Source organism: Ranitomeya imitator, chromosome 3 (genome assembly GCF_032444005.1).
Source record: "Ranitomeya imitator isolate aRanImi1 chromosome 3, aRanImi1.pri, whole genome shotgun sequence".
Lineage (NCBI taxonomy): Eukaryota > Metazoa > Chordata > Amphibia > Anura > Dendrobatidae > Ranitomeya > Ranitomeya imitator.
Genome location: NC_091284.1, coordinates 255,305,866 through 255,330,948, shown reverse-complemented (window position 1 = coordinate 255,330,948; position 25,083 = coordinate 255,305,866). Strand labels below are relative to the sequence as shown.

The 25,083-nt window shown below is 41.6% G+C and overlaps 1 protein-coding gene across 2 annotated transcripts in view; it reads left to right on the top strand.

Annotated features, from left to right (window-relative positions):
* Positions 1–25,083, top strand: part of AATF (apoptosis antagonizing transcription factor) — a 172,319-nt gene that overhangs the window by 126,472 nt on the left and 20,764 nt on the right. For both annotated transcript variants that reach the window (XM_069756399.1, XM_069756398.1), the window contains exons 9-11: positions 258–325; positions 5,863–5,943; positions 17,803–17,874. In XM_069756399.1, the coding sequence (XP_069612500.1) occupies positions 258–325; positions 5,863–5,943; positions 17,803–17,874 (221 nt within the window). The remainder of the gene's footprint in view (positions 1–257; positions 326–5,862; positions 5,944–17,802; positions 17,875–25,083) is intronic.

Here is a 25,083-nt window from a genome sequence, read left to right as displayed (position 1 = left end):
TGGTCATCTTGTGTTGTATACTAAAATGCAGAACCATTTGATGTGATTTATTAGTATTTTTTAGAATAAAAATACATTGATGTTGATGTCAAGAGTCCATTCCAAAAATGCAAGACTTTTTGGGGACTGTGTCAGCTTTACAAGACTTTGATGGGACTGTTTTTAGACGTGTTGTTTGGGTTTATAGAACCTTTAGAGCTAATTAGTCTAGAGTGGTTTTATTTGTGATTCATGATTCAGTATTTCAATCTTTTCAGTTACTGCGGGAATTGATAGAGCGAAAGACAACCTCCCTGGATCCCAATGACCAAGTGGCCATGGGCAGGTAAGTTTAAGAAATTAACAATCTGTTATATGTTACCATCTGAGCTGTCTATTTAACAGGAAAAACTAGGCTGGCTCAAAGGTCAAGCACAATTATATGAGCCATAAAGACTGGATAAAGCCATTCTTCCTGGCATTAATCATGGCCAGTAAAAATTTTCCGATGATATCATAGCCATTATTTTTCAAGAGAAATTTCATTTAGCCCCCCGTTCTAAATGTGCCATAACTGCATTGCCTCTTATCTGCCCTGCTGTTGTGTAGTGCTGATATATGAAGACACAAAGTCCTCAATAATCAAAACCATATATTTTAATAAAGTATAGGATGAGTATTCTGTTGAAACAGGAACATTTGCTGCATAATTTACTGAATTTCTAAGGCTGGTAGAAAATGTTACTGACAAGGTTGTCGTTTGGGTTGTGAGTTAATCTCTTACACACTGTCAGAATTGTTGGTACCCCTCGTTTAATGACAGAAAAACCCACAATGGTCACAAAAATAGCTTGAATCTGACAAAAGTAATAATAAATAAAAGATCTATGAAAATGAACAAATAAAAGTCAGACATTGGTTTTCAACCATGCTTCAACAGAGTTTAAAAAAAAAAATAATTAATTTATAAAATAGGCCTGGACAGAAATGATTGTACCCCTGAAAATAATGGGACAAAGGGGACCTGTTAAATCAAGGTGTGTCCACTAACTAGCATCACAGGTGTCTACAATCTTGGAATCGGTGAGTGGGCCTGTATATAGGGCTACAGATACTCACTGTGCTGTTTAGTGACATGGCGTGTATCACACTCAACATGGACCAGAGGAAGCGAAGGAAAGAGTTGTCTCAGGACATTAAAAAGAAAATTATAGACAAGCATGTTAAAGGTAAAAGTTCTAAGACCATCTCCAAGCAGCTTGATGTTCATGTGACTACAGTTGCACATATTATTCAGAAATTTAAGATCCATGGAACTGTAGACAACCTCCCTGGACGTGGCCGCAGGAGGAAAATTGATGACGAATAATACGAATGGTAACAAAAGAGCCCAGAAAAACTTATAAACCGATTTAAGGCTGTGTGCACACGTAGCAGATTTTTCGTGTTTTTTTAGCTGTTTTTCGCTATAAAACCGCAAAAAAAACGCTCACATTAAGCATCCTATTTAATAGAATGATCAAATCCACAAAAATAGAAAAAGAAAAGAGCGCACTCACCGGTGGTGAAACATCAGATTTATTCGGACATGAACATTGAGAACGCAGGGAGGGTAGTGAACGCACACGGACGACGGCCGTAGCGTGCAAAATGCACTTCAACTGGTCCTGTGTAATAATAGAATTCTATTTAATAGAATGCAATCCGCTTTTTTTGTGCACATGCTGCATTTTTTTCCTGAGCGGATTCACATTCCAGAAAAAAACGCAGCATGTTCATTAAATTTGCGGAATCGCGGGGATTCCGCACACCTAGGAATGCATTGATCTGCTTACTTCCCGCATGGGGCTATGCCCACCATGCGGGAAATAAGCAGATCATGTGCGGTTGGTACACAGGGTGGAGGAGAGGAGACTCTCCTCCACGGACTGGGCACCATATAATTGTTAAAAAAAAAAAAAAAAAAAGAATTAAAATAAAAAAAATCGTGATATACTCACCTTCGATGGCCCCCGGAGTCTTCCTGCCCCTCAGCACTGCACGCGGCTGCTTCCGTTCCTGTAGATGGTGTGTGTGAAGGACCTGCGATGACGTCGCGGTCACATGACCGCGATGACGTTGCGGTCACGTGACCGCGACGTCATCGAAGGTCCTGTACACACACCATCTATAGGAACGGAAGCCGCTGAGGAGATCGGCTGTTTGCGGTAGGTGAGTATAACCATTTTTTATTTTTATTTTTTTATTATTATTTTTAACATTCTATCATTAACTATGTTTGACAAGTGTGACCAACCTGTCAATCAGTTTTCCAAGCGATGCTACAGATCGCTTGGAAAACGCTAGCATTCTGCAAGCTAATTATGCTTGCAAAACGTTAGTTTTCTGCGGGAATATGCATGCCAATTCCGCATGCGATATACCCGCCGCAGGAGGCGCAGAATTGCGGAAATTTCCCCGGCAATTCTGCAACGTGTGCACTTAGCCTAAAGGTGAACTTCAAGCTCAAGGAACATCAGTGTCAGATCGCACCATCTGTCATTGTATGAGCTGAAGTGTACTTCATTGGGAGATGACCAAGGAGGACACCATTGTTGAAAAAAAAAATCATGAAAAAGCCAGACTGGAATTTGCTAAACTACATTTTGACAAGCCTCAACGCTTCAGGGAGAATGTCCTATGGACAGATGAGAAAAAAATGGAACTTTTTGGCAATGCACATCAGCTCTATGTTCACAGACAGAAAAATGAAGCATATCAAGAAAAGAACACTGTCCCTACTGTGAAACATGGAGGAGGCTCTCTTATGTCCTGGGGCTGCTTTGCTGCATCTGGCACAGGGTGTCTAGAATCTGTGTGTAGGGTACAATGAAATATCAAGGGATTCTAGAGAGAAATGTGCTGCCCAGTGTTAGAAAGCTTGGTCTCAGTCGCAGGTCATGGATCTTTCAATAGGATAATGACCCAAAGCACACAGCTAAAAACATCCAAGAATGGCTAAGCGGAAAACATAGGACTATTCTGAAGTGGCCTTCTATGAGCCCTGACCTAAATCCTATTGAGCATCTTTGGAAATAGCTGAAACATGATGTCTGGAAAAGGCAACCTTCAAACACGAGACAACTGGAGCAGTTTGCTCTTGAGGAGTGGGCCAAAATACCTGTCGAGAGGTGCAGAAGTCTCATTGACAGTTACAGGAATTGTTTGATTGCAGTGATTGCCTCAAAAGGTTGTGCAACAAAATATTAAGGGGCACCATAATTTCTGTCTAGGCCTATTTCACGAGTTTTATTTTCTTTTTTTTTACATTTTGTGGAAGCATGGTTGAAAAGCAATGTCTGATTTTCATTTGTTCATTTTCATAGATTTTGTATTTATTACTTTTATCAGATTCAAGTTATTTCTGTGACCATTGTGGGTTTTTCTGTCATTTAACGAGGGGTAACAACAATTTTGACCACGTGTGTAGATAAAATATCTTAGGAGGGTTGGAGTTAAAGCTAAAGAGATGGCACGTTATACTATTTTCCAGCATGTGATAACCTGAAGAGCACTACCGCTGTGCTCCTGGTAATCTTTGGTAATATGACCCATTCCATCTCTTCTTGCCTCAAGCTGCAGGTGGTGGTTAGTACTCTGGTTCGCCCTCTATGTGGTGTGTATATAGCGCCAACATACCCCAGATATTCTTCGGTACACTCACTTGGGCTAGTTTCTTAGAAAGAAATCTGGAATTTGGGGATTTTTTTTTCTGTGTGTGATTGCATTTGTTTACTAATGAAGCCATATACATGTTGTTCTTGGTTGGATGCAACCCCAGGCGGACAAGCTAGTTACCGAGTCTCTGTGCTCTGGCACACAGTCTTTGTTTTTTTTAAAGTAAATCTACATTTACATTTATTTTACTTTCCCTAAAATTTGAGTCCTAGATAAAACATTTGATAGAAAGTCTTCATTTAAATCCACTATGGGTTTTATTTAAACAGGTTTTTTCAACTAAGGTGATGGCATATCGTTGGTGTATGATATTACTTAGTGGCATATTTGGGGATTGTGGACCTTCCATTATCCTAAGCTCGGCAGCACCTCTTTTTTTCTCCACTGCACATGCCTGCGATTCCACTATAACGATCTGTGTTGCCGTGCTGTAGGTGACCAGGAGTGGTGGTCTGATGGAAGAATTCTTAAGGGATATCTTTGGTTTCATCCTCCAAGTTGAAAGTGGTCTCCGATGTTAAACCCCCTGCCGATCTCAATTTTCTGATATATTAGCAATATGGAAAATTGCAATAATATTAATATAGTATTAGAGGACCTGTCATCTGAAAAAATGACATTTACCTGCAGCCATAGAGCTAATCTGCAGGTAAATCCTATTTATATGGTATTCAGCTGTCTGATGTGATTGGCTGCAGGGAGAAAGTGAACCGCTCTGTCCCAGTGAAGAGGGCGGCCCAGGCGGCTGTGAGGAGTCACTTCTCTGCACAGTGAGAGCTGCAATTTCTCCCACTGATCCTTGGCTGCCATCTTGATCAGTACACACACGGCGGAGTAGTGGGCCTGATGACCGCACGCTCTGATCACGGCCACCAACTTGGCTTTTTAAGGATAACTGACATTATTTTTTTTTTTCATTTGCAGCTCAAGCTATTTTACAATATATTTCATTACCAGAATGAAGATTTTCCATTTCTTCACCAGTAGCAAAGAATTCCTCATTGCTAAAGATAGTGGTCACTGGGGAGGGCAAGTAGCTATACTCCGTATCTGCGGAGCCAGTTCAGATTGTACATACAGGGTGCAGTTGAACAAGCAGGATAGGATTGGGGCAGCAATCCAGTATCAATTCTGATGAATTATACTGTAATATATTATAAAATCATATTTCTTTAAATAAAGGAATAATAGTTGAGGTTGGCCAATGTAGGATCCTTTAAACGTAAAAAATATCGATACTGCTGAGGAAAAAAAGAAAATTGTGATCCATTAAATTAGTATCCGTCTGTATCCACAGTCAATATAATAATAAATTGCACATTTGTTTTGTATATTTCATACAAAGATGTGCAAATCTAGTTTTCAGAGAATATCTTACGAAATCTTATGTATTCTCTCTGCATTTCCAGGGTGCACGCTGACAGCATGCCTTTGATTTTCCTTTCTATTGTTTTATTGGGAAACTAAAATTGCTGGAATTGTGTAAAAATCAATTTTCAATACCTGTTTCTCCATTTTAATCTACTCCGCTACTGCCGTTAAAATATGTATTCATAATAGTGTTTGGTTCACACGTCTGAGTAGCTTTTGAAACCTCTTGCTCTTTGTCAGGGCAGGTAGCTATACCCTTTATTGATTAACCATTGATCATCTGCATAATTATTATTTAACTCCCTAGCGTCAACTCTACAGCTAAATTCCCTAGACGAAAGTAAATTATTGGTGAAAGCTAGCATTCGATGCAACTTTGCAATTGCTCATTTCTTGCAAGAAGAGCACTGCAGATTTCTGTACACTTGGAATGTAGAAAGCGGTCAGATTCCCAATAGACGCCATTTTTGGGTTCTTCAAATTGCCAAATTGTATGTAAGGCTTCCATCCAACACAGCCTGGCCAGTAAAACACTTGTGTTAAAGAAAAAAAAAATCTAACACACTTGCCATGAACAATGATTTTTATTGCTGTATTGTTAATGGAAACTGGGTGCGCAGAAATTGAACAGTTTTGCTACAATTGAAATACAGTCAGAGTGGGGTTGGAGATGAGTGGTTTTGGTAATGAAATTTGTAAGTTCCACTAGAAGGCCTTGTTTTCTGATGGAAAACTGGCCTCCTAGTACTAAACTATAGCTTTCCCGTATTCACACTTTTTGCCCCGATGTTCTAGGCAATGGCTTGCCATTCAGAAGTTGAGGAGCAAGATCAAGAAGAAAGTAGACACCAAAGCAAGCAAAGGGAGAAAATTGAGGTAAGCATAACCTGATTGCTCTGACAAGGTTTGTGCAAGCCATGAGTATATAATAATAATATATGTTCTATAGAAGTACATACTGAAAATGAATGCAATTAGAGAAAGTGCATTTACGTTTTATGCTGTTTAATTACATTGCTCTGACGACATGCTTAAAACATGACCACGCGGTCAATCTATAGAAAATATGCAGACTTGTCCCTATGAAAAAAAAACAATGGGATAGACAGGAACTGATCTTTACCATTGTCATATATGAAGTAACCCATGTATCCAGATTTCATGGATGATTCTAGGGTTAAAGGGGTTTTCTGCTTATAAGGTTCTGTCCACAATGGGCATTCACTGGGTTGACATAAATTCAGAGGTTAATACTAGTTATGAGCGAACCTGCTTGGGATAAGGAGTTATTTGAGCATGCTTGGGTGCTAATCAAGTGTCTTCGATGTGCTCAAAAAATATGTTTGAGACGCCGGCGGCTGCATGTCTTGTGGCTGTTCGACAGATGAAGGGAATGCCTAACAAACCATGCCTATCTAGCTGCTTTTGCCTCCACATCGGCCACTGAGCTCAGTGATTGGTAACAGTGGTGATGTGCGTTGGAGCCAAGACATTGCCGTTGGAGCTAGTAAACTCAGACCACAGCAGCAGTGGACTCTGGAAGGGTGAGGAAACTTGGATTTTATGTTTTAAATCCACTGCAGGTCCATACAAGACAGACCCTTATAACTGGAAAGCCCCTTTAAGAAAAACCCTGGAAAAAATGTGAGGTTAGAGTTTCTGCATTTTCTATTTTATCTATATTAAAAATGTGAAAATATATTAATTTCTCAAAAAAATAATGCATACAGTACTGTGCACAAGTTTAAGGCAGAACAGTGGGAAACATGAATGCTACAAAGGTAATAATGCTTTAAAAATGTTTATTTTTTTTTTACCAATTAAGAAAATGCAAAGTGAATGATCAAAAGATAAATCTAAATCAAATCCATATTTGCCGTGACTACTCTTCTCATTCAACGTCATCATTTCTTCTGTGTGTACTTTCATAACGATTATAAAGGAACTTGGCAGGAAGATTGTGCCAAACATCTTGGAGAGCTGACCACAGATCTTCTGTGGATGTAGAATTGTATAAATCCTTTGATCTCTTTTATGTGGTCCACGACAGAGTGGATGATGTCGAGATCGGGGCTCTGTAGGGGCTATATCATCTCTTTCTGGGCTAATTGTTCTTCCTTACACTAAATATATATTGATGACATTGGCTGTATGTTTGGGGTAGTTGTTCTGCTGCAGAATAAATGAGCCAGACACCTCCATATGGGGGATTGCATAGCGGACAAGTATCTGCCGGTATTTCAAGTATTGAGGGCGCCATTAATCCAGACCAAATCCTAAACGCCATGTCTAAAATGACAGTAAACTAGTTTATTTAACAGGTTAGGCTTTCCCAGGTAGGAGAAAAAAATGTCGAACTATCTTGTAATTGCCATTTTTGAAAGAAATATCAGCATAAGTCTAAGGGTATGTGCACACGATGCAGAACTGCACTGTGAGTTACAATTCAATGAAAATCAATAGAAAAAAAAAAAAAAGCTGTGCACATGGTGCAGAAAAATCCGTGCAGAAACGCTGCAGATTTCAAAGAAGTGCATGTCACTTCTTTTGTCCAGTTAAGTAAATAAGGCAGCACACTGTAGCGCTAGAACATGCAAACTTGAAATACGAAATTTGAACTGCATTACTGCACTAGAAATATGAAAAATGAGAGCTTTTAGCGCATAAAAATGGCCAATTTTATGTGTACCTGGTAGCCCCTTTACGGCATCTCTTATACCAGGTCCTACACTTGCCTTACCTCACTGAGAATAAACGTCTCCATCTGAATGGGTACATGTGAAACCTCTTCCTAGACTCAAATTCTCTCTCTATGGAGGGGTATTGGACCTGCTGTAATTAAAACACCTGTGGCTAGGAGGCGGAGTGCACGATCAGAAGGCTAAAGAATACATTTCAAAAACCTGACCGGCACAGCCAAACATAGACTAAGTGTGAACAGGTGCTGAACCTAGAGTCGCCAACTTGTATATAGTTAAGTAAATAAGGCAGCACACTGTAGCGCTAGAACATGCAAACTTGAAATACGAAATTTGAACTGCATTACTGCACTAGAAATATGAAAAATGAGAGCGTTTAGCGCATAAAAATGGCCAATTTTATGTGTACCTGGTAGCCCCTTTACGGCATCTCTCTTATACCAGGTCCTACATGTGGTGAAAGATTCGCTAGTTCCCACTCTACCGTGTGTAACATTTCTTGAACGTGATGGTCGGTGATGAATCACAAATTTACATTGGTCAAGGAGAGGATACTGAAACCTCTGTCTGGTTCTATTGTAATAAAACATATAAAGATGGCTGCCTGAAAACTCCCCCACTTATTAACCATTTAAAGACCTGGGGATTTTTTTGCACTTTTTTTTCTTCCTCTTTCAAGCACTGTAACGTATTTATTTTTTCATCGACATTAGACATATGAAGGCTTGTTTTGTGCCGGACAAGCTGTAGTTTTGAATGACACCATTCATTTTGCCTTACCATGTACTGAAAAATGAAAAATAAATTCGAACTGGGATGAAATGTTGGAAAAACATGCAATGCCATTGTTTTGAGTCTTGTTTTTACAACGTTTACTATATGGCAAAATTGACCTGGAAACTTGATTGTCCAGGTTACTGTGATTACGGTGATGTTAACCCCTTCCCGACCCATGACGCCACGTAGGCGTCATGAAAGTCGGTGCCAATCCGACCCATGACGCCTATGCGGCGTCATGGAAAGATCGCGTCCCTGCAGGCCGGGTGAAAGGGATAACTCCCATTTCACCCGATCTGCAGGGACAGGGGGAGTGGTAGTTTAGCCCAGGGGGGGTGGCTTCACCCCCTCGTGGCTACGATCGCTCTGATTGGCTGTTGAAAGTGAAACTGCCAATCAGAGCTATTTGTAATATTTCACCTATTATAACGGGTGAAATATTACAATCCAGCCATGGCCGATGCTGAAATATCATCGGCCATGGCTGGAAATACTAATGTGCCCCCACCCCACCCCACCGATCGCCCCCCCAGCCCCCCGATCGCCCCCCCCAGCCCCCCGATCTGGCCGGTACACTGCTCCGGCTCCCCTCCGTCCTGTGCTCCGCTCCCCCCTGTGCTCTTGTCCGCTCCCCCCGTGCTCCAATCACCCCCCCGTGCTCCAATCACCCCCCCTGCACTCCGATCCACCCCCCCCGGTGCTCCGTTCCACCCCCCCGTGCTCCATTCCAGCCCCCCCGTGCTCCGTTCCAGCCCCCCCGTGCTCCATTCCAGCCCTCCCGTGCTCCGTTCCAGCCCCCCCATGCTCCGTTCCACGCCCCCCGTGCTCCGTTCCACCCCTCCCGCGCTCCGATTCCCCCCCCCCCCGATTCCCCCCCCCCCCCGATTCCCCCCCCCCCCCCCCCCCCCCCCCGTGCTCCCAGTACCATGTAAACATATGAAAAACCAAATCCGCTGTGCCCATGGTGCGGAAAATACCGCGCGGGAACGCTGCGTTGTATTTTCCGCAGCATGTCAATTCTTTGTGCGGATTCCGCAGCGTTTTACACCTGTTCCTCAATAGGAATCCGCAGGTGAAATCCGCACAAAAAACACTGGAAATCCGCTGAAAATCCGCAGGTAAAACGCAGTGCCTTTTACCCGCGGATTTTTCAAAAATGGTGCGGAAATATCTCACACGAATCCGCAACGTTGGCACATAGCCTTAGGGTTAGGGTTGGAATTAGGGTTGTGGTTAGGGTTAGGGGTGTGTTGGGGTTAGGGGTGTGTTGGAGTTAGGGTTATGGCTACAGTTGGGATTAGGGTTAGGGGTGTGTTGGGGTTAGTGTTGGAGGTAGAATTGAGGGGTTACCACTGTTTAGGCACATCAGGGGTCTCCAAACGCAACATGGCGCCACCATTGATTCCAGCCAATCTCGTATTCAAAAAGTCAAATGGTGCTCCCTCACTTCCGAGCCCTGAAGTGTGCCCAAACAGTGGTTTACCCCCACATATGGGGTACCAGCATACTCAAGACAAACTGCGCAACAATTACTGGGGTCCAATTTCTCCTGTTACCCTTGTGAATCTAAAAAAATGCTTGCTAAAACATAATTTTTGAGGAAAGAAAAATGATTTTTTATTTTCACGGCTCTGCGTTGTAAACGTCTGTGAAGCACTTGGGGGTTCAAAGTGCTCAACACATATCTAGATAAGTTCCTTGGGGGGTCTAGTTTCTAAAATGGTGTCATTTCTGGGGGTTTCTACTGTTTAGGCACACCAGGGGCTCTGCAAACGCAACATGACACCCGTAGACTACTTCCCTTCTGAGCCCCGACGTGTGCCCAAACAGTGGTTTACCCCCACTCATGGGGTATCAGCGTACTCAGGAGAAACTGGACAACAACTTTTGGGGTCCAATTTCTCCTGTAACCCTTGGGAAAATAAAAAATTCTGGGCTAAATAATTATTTTTGGAGAAAGAAAACGTATTTATTATTTTCACGGCTCTGCATTATAAACTTCTATGAAGCACTTGGGGGTTCAAAGTGCTCACCACACATCTAGATAAGTTCCTTTCGGGGTCTAGTTTCCAAAATGGGGTCACTTGTGGGGGGTTTCTACTGTTTAGGCACATCAGGGGCTCTGCAAACGCAACGTGACGCCCGCAGAGCATTCCATCAAAGTCTGCATTTCAAAACGTCACTACTTCAATTCCAAGCCCCGGCATGTGCCCAAACAGTAGTTTACCCCCACATATGGGGTATCACCGTACTCAGGAGAAACTGGACAACAAATATTGGGGTCAAATTTCTCCTGTTACCCTTGGGAAAATTAAAAAATTCTGGGCTAAATAATTATTTTTGAGGAAAGAAAACGTATTTATTATTTTCACGGCTCTGCATTATAAACTTCTATGAAGCGCTTGGGGGTTCAAAGTGCTCACCACACATCTAGATAAGTTCCTTTCGGGGTCTAGTTTCCAAAATGGGGTCACTTGTGGGGGGTTTCTACTGTTAAGCCACATCAGGGGCTCTGCAAACGCAACGTGACGCCCACAGAGCATTCCATCAAAGTCTGCTTTTCCAAACGTCACTACTTCACTTCCGAGCCTCGGCATGTGCCCAAACAGTGGTTTACCCCCACATATGGGGTATCAGCATACTCAGGACAAACTGGACAACAATATTTGGGGTCCAATTTCTCCTATTATCCTTGGCAAAATAGGAAATTCCAGGCTAAAAAATCATTTTTGAGGAAAGAAAAATTATTTTTTATTTTCATGGCTCTGCGTTATAAACTTCTGTGAAGCACCTGGGGGTTTAAAGTGCTCAATATGCATCTAGATAAGTTCCTTGGGGGGTCTAGTTTCCAAAATGGGGTCACTTGTGGGGGAGCTCCAATGTTTAGGCACACAGGGGCTCTCCAAACGCGACATGGTGTCCGCTAACAATTGGAGCTAATTTTCCATTCAAAAAGTCAAATGGCGCGCCTTCCCTTCCGAGCCCTGCCGAGTGCCCAAACAGTGGTTTACCCCCACATATGAGGTATCGACGTACTCGGGAGAAATTGCCCAACAAATTTTATGATCCATTTTATCCTACTGCCCATGTGAAAATGAAAAAATTGAGGCGAAAATAATTTTTTGTGTGAAAAAAAAGTACTTTTTCATTTTTACAGATCAATTTGTGAAGCACCTGAGGGTTTAAAGTGCTCACTAGGCATCTAAATAAGTTCCTTGGGGGGTCTAGTTTCCAAAATGGGGTCACTTGTGGGGGAGCGCCAATGTTTAGGCACACAGGAGCTATCCAAACGCGACATGGTGTCCGCTAACGATGGAAATAATTTTTCATTCAAAAAGTCAAATGGCGCTCCTTCCCTTCCGAGCCTTACCATGTGCCCAAACAGTGGTTTTCCCCCACATGTGAGGTATTGGTGTACTCAGGAGAAATTGCCCAACACATTTTAGGATCCATTTTATCCTGTTGCCCATGTGAAAATGAAAAAATTGAGGCTAAAAAAAATTTTTTGTGAAAAAAAAGTACTTTTTCATTTTTACGGATCAATTTGTGAAGCACCTGGGGGTTCAAAGTGCTCACTATGCATCTAGATAAGTTCCTTGGGATGTCTAGTTTCCAAAATGGGGTCACTTGTGGGGGAGCTCCAATTTTTAGGCACACGGGGGCTCTCCAAACGTGACATGGTGTCCGCTAAAGAGTGGAGCCAATTTTTGATTCAAAAAGTCAAATGGCGCTCCTTCCCTTCCAAGCCCTGCCGTGCGCCCAAACAGTGGTTTACCCCCACATATGAGGTATCAGCGTACTCAGGACAAATTGGACAACAACTTTCGTGGTTCAGTTTCTCCTTTTACCATTGGGAAAATAAAAAAATTGTTGCTAAAAGATAATTTTTGTGACTAAAAAGTTAAATGTTCATTTTTTCCTTCCATGTTGCTTCTGCTGCTGTGAAGCACCTGAAGGGTTAATAAACTTCTTGAATGTGGTTTTGAGTACCTTGAGGGGTGCAGTTTTTAGAATGGTGTCACTTTTGGGTATTTTCAGCCATCTAGACCCCTCAAACTGACTTCAAATGTGAGGTGGTCCCTAAAAAAAATGGTTTTGTAAATTTCGTTGTAAAAATGACAAATCGCTGGTCAAATTTTAACCCTTATAACTTCCTAACAAAAAAAAATTTTGTTTCCAAAATTGTGCTGATGTAAAGTAAACATGTGGGAAATGTTATTTATTAACTATTTTGTGTCACATATCTCTCTGGTTTAACAGAATAAAAATTCAAAATGTGAAAATTGCGAAATTTTCGCCAAATTTCCGTTTTTATCACAAATAAACGCAGAATTTATTGACCTAAATTTACCACTAACATGAAGCCCAATATGTCACGAAAAAACAATCTCAGAACCGCTAGGATCCGTTGAAGCGTTCCTGAGTTATTACCTCATAAAGGGACACTGGTCAGAATTGCAAAAAACGGCAAGGTCTTTAAGGTCAAAATAGGCTGGGTCATGAAGGGGTTAAACTTTTCTCTATGTAAGTGATGGAAAAAGAAACTAAGAAACTCCCAAGTATTTTTTACTTTGTGTCCTCATTTTCCAAGACCCATAACATTTTCTATTTTCTGTTGATGGGGTAGAGTGAGGCCTTGTTTTTTTGCATGGAGAGCAGAAATCACAGATGCAGCTTACTGATGAGCTCAGTAGCCCGAGCTGTGTACATCGGCAGGCCACAGAGCTCAGTGACTATTGCTGTAGATATGACCTCGCCACCGCAGCCAAGACACAGAGACCAGGGCAGCAGCAGAGAGCCTGCACTAGAGTCGCACATGCGTGCCATCTGGGTTTATGTTACATGCCTTCATGCCTTTAAGTGTTTGGGGGTGCTTTGCTGAAAGTGTAGTAAAACCTCTCTAATAAACTCAACATTGGGGTGACAGATGAGTATGGTTGTTCTAGTGACTGATCCTCTTTAGCCATTGGAAGCAATTCATTAAGACCGGCAATTCTCTTGCTGCTCTTGATAAGGGGGCCTTTTGGAGCAGACGTTCCTGATTCATTAAGAGACTAATACCTCTTAAAGGGAACCTGTCACCCCCAAAATCGAAGATGAGGTAAGCTCACCAGCATCAGCATTCTGTACTGCTGTAGATAAGCCCCCAATGTATCCTGAAAGATGAGAAAAACAGGTTAGATTATACTCACCCAGGGATGTTCCTGCTGCGGTCCGGTCCGATGGGTGTCCAGTTCGGGGCCTCCTATCTTCATAGGATGACGCCCTCTTCTTGTCTTCACGCTCCGGCGCAGGCGTACTCTTTTTCTAATCTTTCAGGATACATCGGGGGCTTATATACAGCATTACAGAATGCTGTAGATAAGCCCCTGATGCCAGTGGGCTTACCTCATCTTCATTTTTGGGGGTGACAGGTTCCCTTTAATGAATTACGTAAGGTGTGTTGTGGCATGTGCCAATATGTGCATCTCGGAACGTATCTTACTCCAGAACTGTAGCATAGCGAACACCGCCGCTCGTCATGAATTTGACAAGGGTCGTCCCTCCCCAGCTCCACCCACTTTATTGGGGCTGAGGCGGAACATGACAAAAGTCATATTTTTCTGCACAAACTCGTAGTTGCGCCCCCAAAAATTTGACTTTTCAAAGCTTTTTTTTGCCAGAAAGCTGGCAAAAAGCTTTGATGAATCTCCCCCATTGTGTTTTGTAATTAGTGTATTTGCTACAAAATAGAAAAAAACTGCTAGGTCACATCGTCTGTCAGAAGTTCTGATCCGTTATCCATCTGACGTTGGTGATTTCTTGTGTCTGTGTAAAATAAATAAATGCAAAATTTGGGAAAAGCAAGTAAGACCCCAACAGTCTACAGGAGGTGCACTACTACGTGCTGTCCTATCTGTGTCCTCTAAAGTCCCGAATAGTAATCCGGTCTATTATTATACGTCTTATTTTCTCTGTGAAATGCATTATTAGGAAAATAGAAGTGGTAATTAACGAGACATTGTGGCAGTAAAATATTTGAACACGTCTGGTACAGTGTCCCGACAGCTTTCAGTGGCACTAATCATGGAGATGTCTTTCTGATAAAAATGATGACGGGCAATGTCAAAGTCTCCACAGCTCATCCAAGCTGAGCCTTTCTAGCAGAGCCTCCTCTTCAGGGTTCAGTCTGCATGAGGGTGATTTTTACTGTTATGTTGGCAGCTACCATCACTAATAAATTTTCCCCGACATTGCCGCACTCCTCTTGAACTCTATGCAGTACCACAGTGATGCCGCTGCGTGTTTCTGTATGCAACTTTAACACAGAGTTGATGCATGGTGGCTTCATATAATCCAGCTATAAATCAGAGACTGAGCCCAGCAGAGTATTTTCTACTAAACCGTTGATGTTTCATGCCCATAGAACATATTCTTAGGCTATTTCTTATATACGCCATAATAAAAAGCTTGAATGTGTCCAGGATCATCCTTGGTTGCAAACACATCAGATAGAAAGTCATGCAAGTCAGTCTGGGTCAGTTGTGGCATAGTAATTTTTAAGATTGATGTTCTCGGATAATTTATTAAAAGAGGAAAGAGCTGCTTTGTTGGCCTGAGAAGCCTGTAATTATTGGCTATCAATATTCTTTTCTGTCACCATCACGCATAATTGGATGTATTCATGATTCAGTCAAAAGCCGCTGACAACATCACACAACTGAGTCACACTCTCCGAGGCTTTGAAATAATGCAGGCCATTTCAGCGTGTGCGACACGGCCTGGACTCGTTCACCGCGAGATCAAGGCCCTACCATGGCAATCTTATTACCCAGCGCCAGATAACAATTGAACAGTCTGGGCCAGATCATCAGTAGCACGGAGATGAACAAAATGTTCAATTACAATTTGAGCGAAACATCCTTCCTCTGTGAAAAGTTTAAGCATGTTGTACTTTATAGCCAGAAAGATGCAAATAAAGGGTTTACAGAGAGAATGTCATGGATTCCCAGACCGAATTCTGTGGCCTATATACATGAAATTGCATTATAGTGTTTAATTCTCTGCAAATTTAGAAAACCGGCAGTCAGTGATGTTTCTAAAACAACCAAAAAAGGAGGTTTTATCACAGAAAAGCAAGCAAACCTAAAGGCCTCCATACACATCAGAACAACATTGGCCCAATCCACCAATTTCGGAGGGATCGTCTGACAATCTGTGTATGGGGTCTCCGGCCCTCCTTTGGGTATTTGCACACGTTGCGGATTGGCCGCTGCAGATTCTCAGCAGTTTTCCATGAGTTTACAGTACCATGTAAGCCTATGGAAAACAAAATCTGCATTGCACATGCTGTGGAAAAAAACGCGCGTTAACATAGCGCTGTTTATTCCGCAGCATGCCAATTCTTTGTGCGGATTCCGCAGCGGTTTACACCTGCTCCATAATAGGAATTGGTAGGTGGAATCCGCACAAAATCTGCAAAAAAAATCGCGGTAATTCCGCAGGAAATCCACAGGAAATCCGCAGTGCGGTTTACCTGCGGATTTACCAAAATCAGCCCGGAAAAATCCGCAGAGTAATCCGCAGCGTGTGCACATACCCTTTAAAGTCAGAGACAGAAGCATCTAGCATGTCTGATTTCGGTCTGCCGATTCTGTTCTTCTTTTCATTTTTTATTTTATTTTTTAAAATCCTTTTTGAGAAGTCTATGAGGAGTTAAAAAAACAATTCCTTTTGCTTGCAGTCTTTTTTCTGAAAAATGACAAAAACTACAAACACGTGATTAGACATTCGCTATTGGCGGCCAACTGTTGTCTGGCCACAGGTTTATTTTAGTCTCGAAAAAATTCTACAAATAGGTACTTCTTGATAGAATCTTTTTGAGTTGGGAGGTACCGTACCTTCAGATTCTTTCCCAAACAAAATTAATTCTTGGTAACGATCTGCCAGATTTGGCGTCCATGCCCTAATACTATCAAAGTGCTTTAATCTACAACAACTTGTCGTTTTAAAGAGGTCATAGTTTTACCATTTGATAAGCGCTAGTGTGTTCTTTTTTTTTTCTTCTTTTTTTTACATCATTTTATTTAGATATAATTGTATGTTATGATCAGAGAGTCACCTATTGTATGGTATATTCATAAATGTGAGCTTTCAATCCAGAGAATTTTCTCATTGAACAGCAGCAAAGACTTGAGCTCCTGCATTGTGTTCCGGGTTGTTAAAGGGAACCTGTCACCCCAAAAATCATAAATGAGCTAAGGCCACTGGCATCAGGGGCTGATCTACAGCATTCTGGAATGCTGTAGATAAGCCCCCGATGTACCCTGAAAGATGAGAAAAAGAGGTTAGATTAGACTCACCCAGGGACGTTCCTGCTGCGGTCCGGTCCGATGGGCATCGCAGTCCGGGTCCTACGCCTCTCATCTTCATACGATGACTAGTGATGAGCGAATATACTAGTTACTCGAGATTTCCCGAGCATGCTCGGGTGTCCTCCGAGTATTTTTTAGTGCTCGGAAATTTTAGTTTTTATTACCGCAGCTGAATGGTTTACATCTGTTAGCCAGCATAAGTCCTAGCAATCAGGCAACCCCCACATGTACTCAGGCTGGCTAACAGATGTAAATCATTCAGCTGAGGCGATAAAAACTAAATTTCCGAGCACTAAAAAATACTCGGAGGACACCCAAGTGTGCTCGGGAAATCTCGAGTAACGAGTATATTCGCTCATCACTAACGATGACGTCCTCTTCTTGTCTTTCTGCCGCGGCTCCGGCGCAGGCGTACTTTGTCCTGTTGAGGGCAGAGCAAAGTACTGCAGTGCGAAGGTTCCCACTTTCAGCCTCGCTGTTTGCTGCCCCACTTTTTACATTTCTTCTATATGTTGCAATAAAGATTATTTTGTTGTTGTCTACTTGGTCTCTGATCCAAGTTATTGGTTGTATATTTGATATGTGACCAGGCCCCGGTTATATTGATTGTGGTTTTCGGTGTGTCATTATGTAAAGCACTGGAGAATTCAGTAACGCCAGACATAAAAGACAGTTTCAGGACTCTTCCCAGGAGTTTGGGTTATTAAAGCTTTAAAAAAAAAACACGTTTGCCTAAAACGTTTGTGCAGTGGTTTGTGTCTGAGCACCCAAAGAGCCAAACAATAATTTTTCTTACATCTTAAATTTGCTTATTTCTAGACCGTTGACAAATATATTGTAAGCCTCTGTCCTGCACATAATGGCTTTATTTCACATTGTAACGCTGCTTGTGTTGCTTTCTGCAGGTATCACGTTCATAGCAAGTTGGTGAGCTTCATGGCTCCTATTGGCCACAGCACAATGAATGATGAGGCCAGGTGAGTAATAGACTAATAATGTTTATCAAATGGCTCCATGACAGCGTGACATTGACTTGTTCTTCGTTCTGGTGTCCTGTTTTTCCCTTATCAGTTGAGCATTTGTCACAACTGTCATAGCAGCACACTGTCTGTACACCGGCCTTGGCCTTCTTGCCCAGTAGATATTCTTATAATGAATAGTATTGAGTAAAACCTGCAGCATCTCTATATGTTTACTTGTAACCTAAAACCATATAGAAATGTGACAGAATGAATTCTTCATAAAAACTGATTTTTATTCACACTGGCTATATGGTTTCTAGTCCATGGTGATGTAATAGAACCATTCAGCTTTTGCCCGTTTGTCAGAAGAACATAGCCTGGTGTGTTTCTGCCGCAGATTGTAGGGGGCTTGTCAAAAACCAAATGACTCTGGGGGTCTGTCCTTTGTGTCATTCATTCAAGTAGTGATGGGATCATGGTGAGGGGATGTTCTCTAGGTATGCAGACTGTAAATTCCTGTTATGCCACCTACCTGATTTTTGTTGCTGATGTATATACCTTTTTATGACCACATTTCTTCGCCATTGCTGGTTTTATTTTCATAAGTATTTTTTGCGGAAGTTAAAAGAAATCTGTCAGCGGTTTTTGCTATTTAATGTGAGTGTAGCATGACGTAGAGACAGTGACCCTGATTCCAGTGATGCCATTTACTGGGCTGCTTGTTGCAGTTTCAATATAATCATCATTTTATCAGCAGGAGATTATCACTAGGCGGAAATGGTTGTCTTATGCAATGTTGTCTTCCTGCTCTGTGTAACTACACCGCCTGATTAGCATCTTTCTGCCTATGCACAGTGTACACAGAAAGTTGCCAATCAGTGGTGTGGGTGGGGTTATACAGAGCTCAGCATTCAGTGAACTGCCAGATCTGCAGCAGATAAAACAGTGTTTTATCAAAATGAGAGCAAGCAGACCAGTAAGTCATAAATCACTAGAATCAGGATCTTTGTCCTTACATCATACATTGCAGAGACCTGGTGACAGATTTCCTTGAAATAAGCTGTAATTATATTCCTTTTTCGGTTGAACAAACGTTTTTGTTTTTAAATCTCTGCCATTTAACCCCTTATATGAGACAAAGCAGATTACAAAAGGGAAGTATTCCCCTTTGTCCACTTTGTCAATGTTCAGTTCTGTGAGTGCCCTTAGAAGTGTTTGGTCTGCAATTGCCACACATGTGGTAGCTGAATACTCGTTCACTATCTGGTTCATTTGCTATCCTTCTCTGCTGGGTGGACTACTTGTTTTGGGATCTAGATTTGTTCCATATGTCTATACTCTCCTGAGACCAGCAAGTTCCCAATTATCATACTATTTAAAGGAAATCTGTTAGTAAGCTGTTTCATTCCTGAGAAATCAATGTTTTTCTTCATATGTAGCTGTGCTGTTAAGATCTATGGGCCGGACACTGATCTATATGAGAATCTGCCTCCAGAGGTTATTTTATATGAAAGAGGCAGTTACCAGTGTGAGACATGCTGATCAGGAGAGCAGACTAAGTCATTCCATGTCTCACAATGGCAACGCCCCCTTTTTATATAAAATAATCTCTGGAGGCAGATTCTCAGGGAGACCAGTGTTCTCCCCATAGCCTGGAACAGCTCATTTACATATAATAAAAAACATGGATTTTTCTGGAATAATACGTGGGATGGCAAATGTCATTTTATTCTCCTTTTTATGACCTGCATGCCCGTATAGACGGCTTGGGAGGGTTGATCCTACTGGCAGATGCCCTTTAAATAACAAATGCGCGAGTTGAAAATTGTTTGTATTTAGGTTTCATTGTTTTCATTATTGGTACATTTACATTGTAATAAAATCTAAAAAAAAAAATGTACCATAGTTAATAATGAGGAATTCACTCAGGACATGTATGAGCACACGCAATACTTTAGACCAGGTTTCTCTGACCTGTGCTGTGTTATAGAAATGCATCGTCCCTGTTTGATTGTCTGCAGAGGTACAGTAGAGCCTTTCATCTGCCTGTGCTTTATAGATCTCATCTGATTTCCCAGCTCATTGACAATGTTTTATCTGTTGCTTCGTTAGAGCAGCTCATTCTTTTGGCTGATTTTTGTTGTTTACCGTAAATGGGCCAATGCTTCATCCGGCGGTGTCAGCATAACTGAGAGCCACCGCTCCACGGCAGTATGGAGAGCAGCGCCGCTGCTAATGATCCCTGTGCTTTATAGCTGCATGCAGCCTTCTCACTCACCCGGAAGCGACCATCATTATGCCGTCAGGGCGACACTAACGTGACAGCTTGCACACAGCTAGTGGAGATGGAAATTAAAAAGATAAGAGCACAAGAGTACATTCACTGGGCAAACATATTGTACAACCCTGTGGTTATTCTAGGAACACAAGGATGTGCATAGTCATTAAATAAAGCAAGCCCTTGTGTTTTATAAGAAATGTCCTTCTGATATATTTGTATATTACATGTACAATTAGGGGGGTTCTGTCCTGTAAATATCTCCTCACTTGTCAGGCATTCAGTACCAAGAGCAGATGGGAACATAGGAGTTCGGCGCTGGTACCGTCTTTTTTTGTAGACCTACACTGCTTTACCAATTGTATGAATCATCCACTTTCAGCATTTTAGGTTATTGCTATTATTTCTTTTTATACTTATTATACCAATAATCATCTTATACCATAATGTGTTCCTTGCATCCGAAGGTAAATGAGCATTATTTTTCTATATATACCAAAATGTATAAAAAGAGTGGAATTAATGTACAATCTGTAGGATGCATGCAATGCCAATCACGCTCACTCGGAGCAGCCAAAGATTATTCCTTATTTTGTTTATGACACTACGCCATCACTGTATATGGCGGCATCTTCGGAACCTATGGATAGGCCCATTTTTCTATTATGGCTGGGCACTAAGCCTTTATCGTGCACTGGTCACATTCTCGCACTTATAACTGAACAGTCGAAAGTCATTTTAAAGAGGTTGTTCCCTTTGAGAACACGTTTTCCCGGCGGCTCAGTTTGTTAATAAAGCAAACACAAAGCCTGCTTAACTTGCCTACTCTTGGCTCGGCTGCGGCCTGTACACGGACCGCTGACCTCAGTCATTGCCTGCAGCAGTGTCACCGTGATGTCACTGCAGCCAAACAATTGACTGGGGCTGAAGACACAAGCTGGACTTGGGGATAGTAAGGAATATTTTAGTTTTTTAAATTTCTTCTTGTTCAAACATGCATATGGTTAAAAAAAAGAAGCCAGCATGACCTTCCCACAATACGCTACGCTAATAAATGCATAAAGTGTCATAGAAGGGAGTCTAGTAGGGAAAGTATGAGAGCATCCTGCACTGGCTCTGGACGCACAGTGTGTATGTAGCAGATGAAGAAATATCGTGCTTCCTGTGATTAATCTGCAGCGCTGATCTGTACTTTATGCTGGTGACAGCAGGCCTCCGATATATTCATGAGATGCGTTGGTCAGTAGATCATCCCACCACCCATTGTTTGTGAATGACCGGTTCCTTCTTTCTGCTCTGATAGAGAAAACTGCCCACTCACTGCCATGGGGAAGTGACAAAAAAAACTATGTGCACCCCCAGTCTGATGGGAAAAAGAAACCACAAAATCACTAAACGCTAACACAAAAGACAAGGTTCCAAACACACACGCTGGGCAGCTAGTCCGTATAGAAGTTGCCCAACTGCAGCCGCGAGCTAGACTAATGGAATGATCAGAAGTTGCTTATGAACACAAAGCACATCCTTTTACTTGGTAACCTTTATGGCCCACCGCTCTAAGCACAGCTCGTCTCCCAGGTTATCAGAAGCCATGAATATGAAGAAACAGAATACACGCGGTAAAGACATCCAAGAATGGACAGGAATACGTAGCTCCCAGTATAGAAAATAGAGATCGGAGTGCTGAGGCTCGTGCCAAAAACCATTCGAGCAGTTCAAGGGTAAATGCTGGGAGGGAGAGAGGGACCATGAAGTGGCGACCATCAGTTGCCAAACCATCTGCATTGCAGTATGCGAGCACACCATATATATACCTAAATATATTAGGGCTATTCTCACCAAGGATGATGGCGGGAGCGGTGCTTGGTCACTAAAAATTCTGTAGCATCTATGATGGGGAAGAAAAGCTTTAGATCAGTTGTGCAAGTGCTTTTTCTTTCTCCTTGTCAAGACATAACTCTATTATACTGCCGTATGTCCTTAGCTCCGTCCATCAGGCCTCCACATCCCTAAATGATTCCAATTTCCAGAGTCCTGTACAAATGCTTATTGCAGCTGTCAGCATTATCCAAGTTAATTTCTCTCCAGCTCCTTTGTTGTAATGTATCTGGATTGATCCCAAGTTGTATTTTTGGACCAAGATCAATACTTAAGGGAGCAGGAAGTTTTTCTGAAATACAGCACTTTAGTCCAGTATTGGCGTAATTTACAAGCAGCGCCAGTCATGTGTGATTCGACCACTTGTTTTATTGTAGTGCTGGTAGAGGATTACTAGTCACTGTTTACAACTGCATGCTACATGATCACATTTGCTGGGGCGCATTTCCTTTTTTCATCTTTTTTTGTAGTTCTGTCTTTACATTGCATAAAGCGATATTAATTTCCATCTGGAAGTTTCCCTTTACACATAAGGATTTCTTTTGTAAGTAGATTTTAACCTATTAACGAGCTGCATACTCTTGAGTACATGATGGACAATTATACGCAAGATGACCGTTTTAATTGCCTAATGAAGAATTCTGTATATGTTCCAAAATTTTGGGCTATCTCACAACTGCACTCTAATTTTTCAATTTTGTTTAACCCTTGTAATAATTGTCATTAATTGCAGGCATCTGTTCGTTTTCGTTTTTTTTTTTCTTGAGGAAAAAAAGGATTTTTGGTGGCATTTCGAAACATTTTGCATATGCTATCCAATATTTATTTTTTTTTGTCCAGTTGGGATGCATGCTGTAAAAAGTCAGGACAAAAAAAATCCATAGTAGCATGTTGTTTTCCTAATGTAGACTGGAGTGGGAAAATGAAATTGGACATCTGTACTTGGTGGTAGTCCTGAAACTAATCAAGACTTAAATTATTTTTTTTGCATCTTCATACTATTTCCGTTAAAGGTGGATGCAATATGCAACTGTTAATACTTTTGACTTGAGCAAAAAAAAAAAAAAAAATACAGTGTGTGTATGTATATGTGTGTGTGTGTGTGTGTGTGTGTGTGTGTGTGTGTGTGTGTGTGTGTGTGTGTGTGTGTGTGTGTGTATATATATATATATATATATATATATATATATATATATATATATCTCTCTATCCCCAAATTTGTCCAAGTGAACAGCACAATGGCGTTTGTGTTTTGAGAAATATTGCACCTCCTAGCATTGGTGATGTCCTTAATTCCAGTATACTTCTGGAAAGTAAAAAATCTAATCTGCTAATTCTGTAAATCAGCAAGTATTTTTTGTCGACGTTCTACTTTCTAGAATTACGGTAACAGGTTAAATTTGTGGAAGCATCAGGCAGTGTTATCTTCTGAAGTCACAGGTTAGTCTGACAGGTAAGACAAGATTGCAAATATGCAACAATGATTTAATCGGTTAGAACAAGAGCAATATTTTAACTTGGGCTACCTTTTAACAGCATCATTAAGGCCTCTCATTACTCTTTTATTAGAGGCTTGCTCTGTTTCTTATCTGATTATAGACTGAACATAACTCATGGCACTGATTTGATCTCTTGTTAAAGAGGATTATAGCTTTGCATTAACTCAGATTGACACGGTTTATAATTCGATTGTTGATACCCATCCTAACACTGTCACATGTTTGACCCCCTACACCTCCTCTCAGTTGAGCTATTGAAAAGGACAGCCATATATCATCATTAAAGATGGCATGCAACACTCGGGCTGGAGAGGTTTCTTCTGCTGGAATTACGGAGGGCACAAAATAACACGGAGACTTGTTCTATTAAAGGAAACTAAAAATATAGAACTTTTCCCTTCAAGGATCTGCACATTTCATAGAAATTGACCTGGAAGTGTTGATGTCGCTAAATGTAAAGGCATGTGTACATGATTATAACCTTAGTTAAATATACTAATTCAGAACTATTTAAAGGCAATCTGTCTGCAGGTTTTTGTTTTAACCTAAGACTAGCATGAAGGGATAGATGACCCGTATTCCAGCAATGTATCAGGTACTGGGCTATGTGTTTTTCAACAAAATTAGTGTTTTATCAGCATGAGATTATTACAGAAGAACTAGTTTTCTCAGGCCATCTAATCCTCGCGCTCTTTTAAAATCTCACCCCCTCCACTGATTAGCAGCTTTCTGGCAATTTATTGTGTACACAGAAAGCTGCCAGTCATTGCTGTAGATGGGGTTATACAAGGTTCAGTATTCAGAGAACTGCTAGATCTGCAGCAGAGAAGCCAGTGATTTTCTCAAATCTATACCCATGGGGGTGTGCATCAGGGCCTCCCAACTCCATCCCGACATCATCTGTTATAAATTGTAAAGGATCCAGCCTGTCCGGTTTCAGTCTGCTGATCCTTATGTTGTCGGCAGGAAAATCCACTGCCACAGGAGACTGACTGCGTCTTTCTCGTAGATTACATAGGAGCACTCCAACATGGTGGAGTTGAGAGGTACTACCTGCCAAACTAAACCATTGTGGGGCCAACAGCGATCTCTTGTGCATGGGGCCCTTTAAGCTCTAATCAGCTGCCTGTCATTAACATTTTGACAAATATAGACTGCACTACATTGTTAGTTTGGTATTAACCCCTTAACAGCCACTGATACGTCTTTTAAAGGCGGCTATTAAGGGGCCCTAGTCCACAGCACCACTTTTTCATGGCTCTAAGTATTAAGTGAATAGCACCCCTAAGTGAGCAGAATTGCCAATCATGACAGCTGACACCCTGCGGCATCACCCCAGACTGGTTTTGAAACTGATAAGGGACGATTAACCCCTTAAATGCTGCTCTTAATCGCAAAAGTGGCATCTAAGTGGTTAAAAGGGGGTTAAAAGATCTCCTTCAGCACCATCAGCCACCCCGCAATTGTGATCTCGTGTGCTGATGGTTGCCATGGTTTTTTTAGGTCATCTGATGATCTCAGGCAAACGTGGCCCTTTAGACCAGGGGTGTCAAACTGCATTCCTCGAGG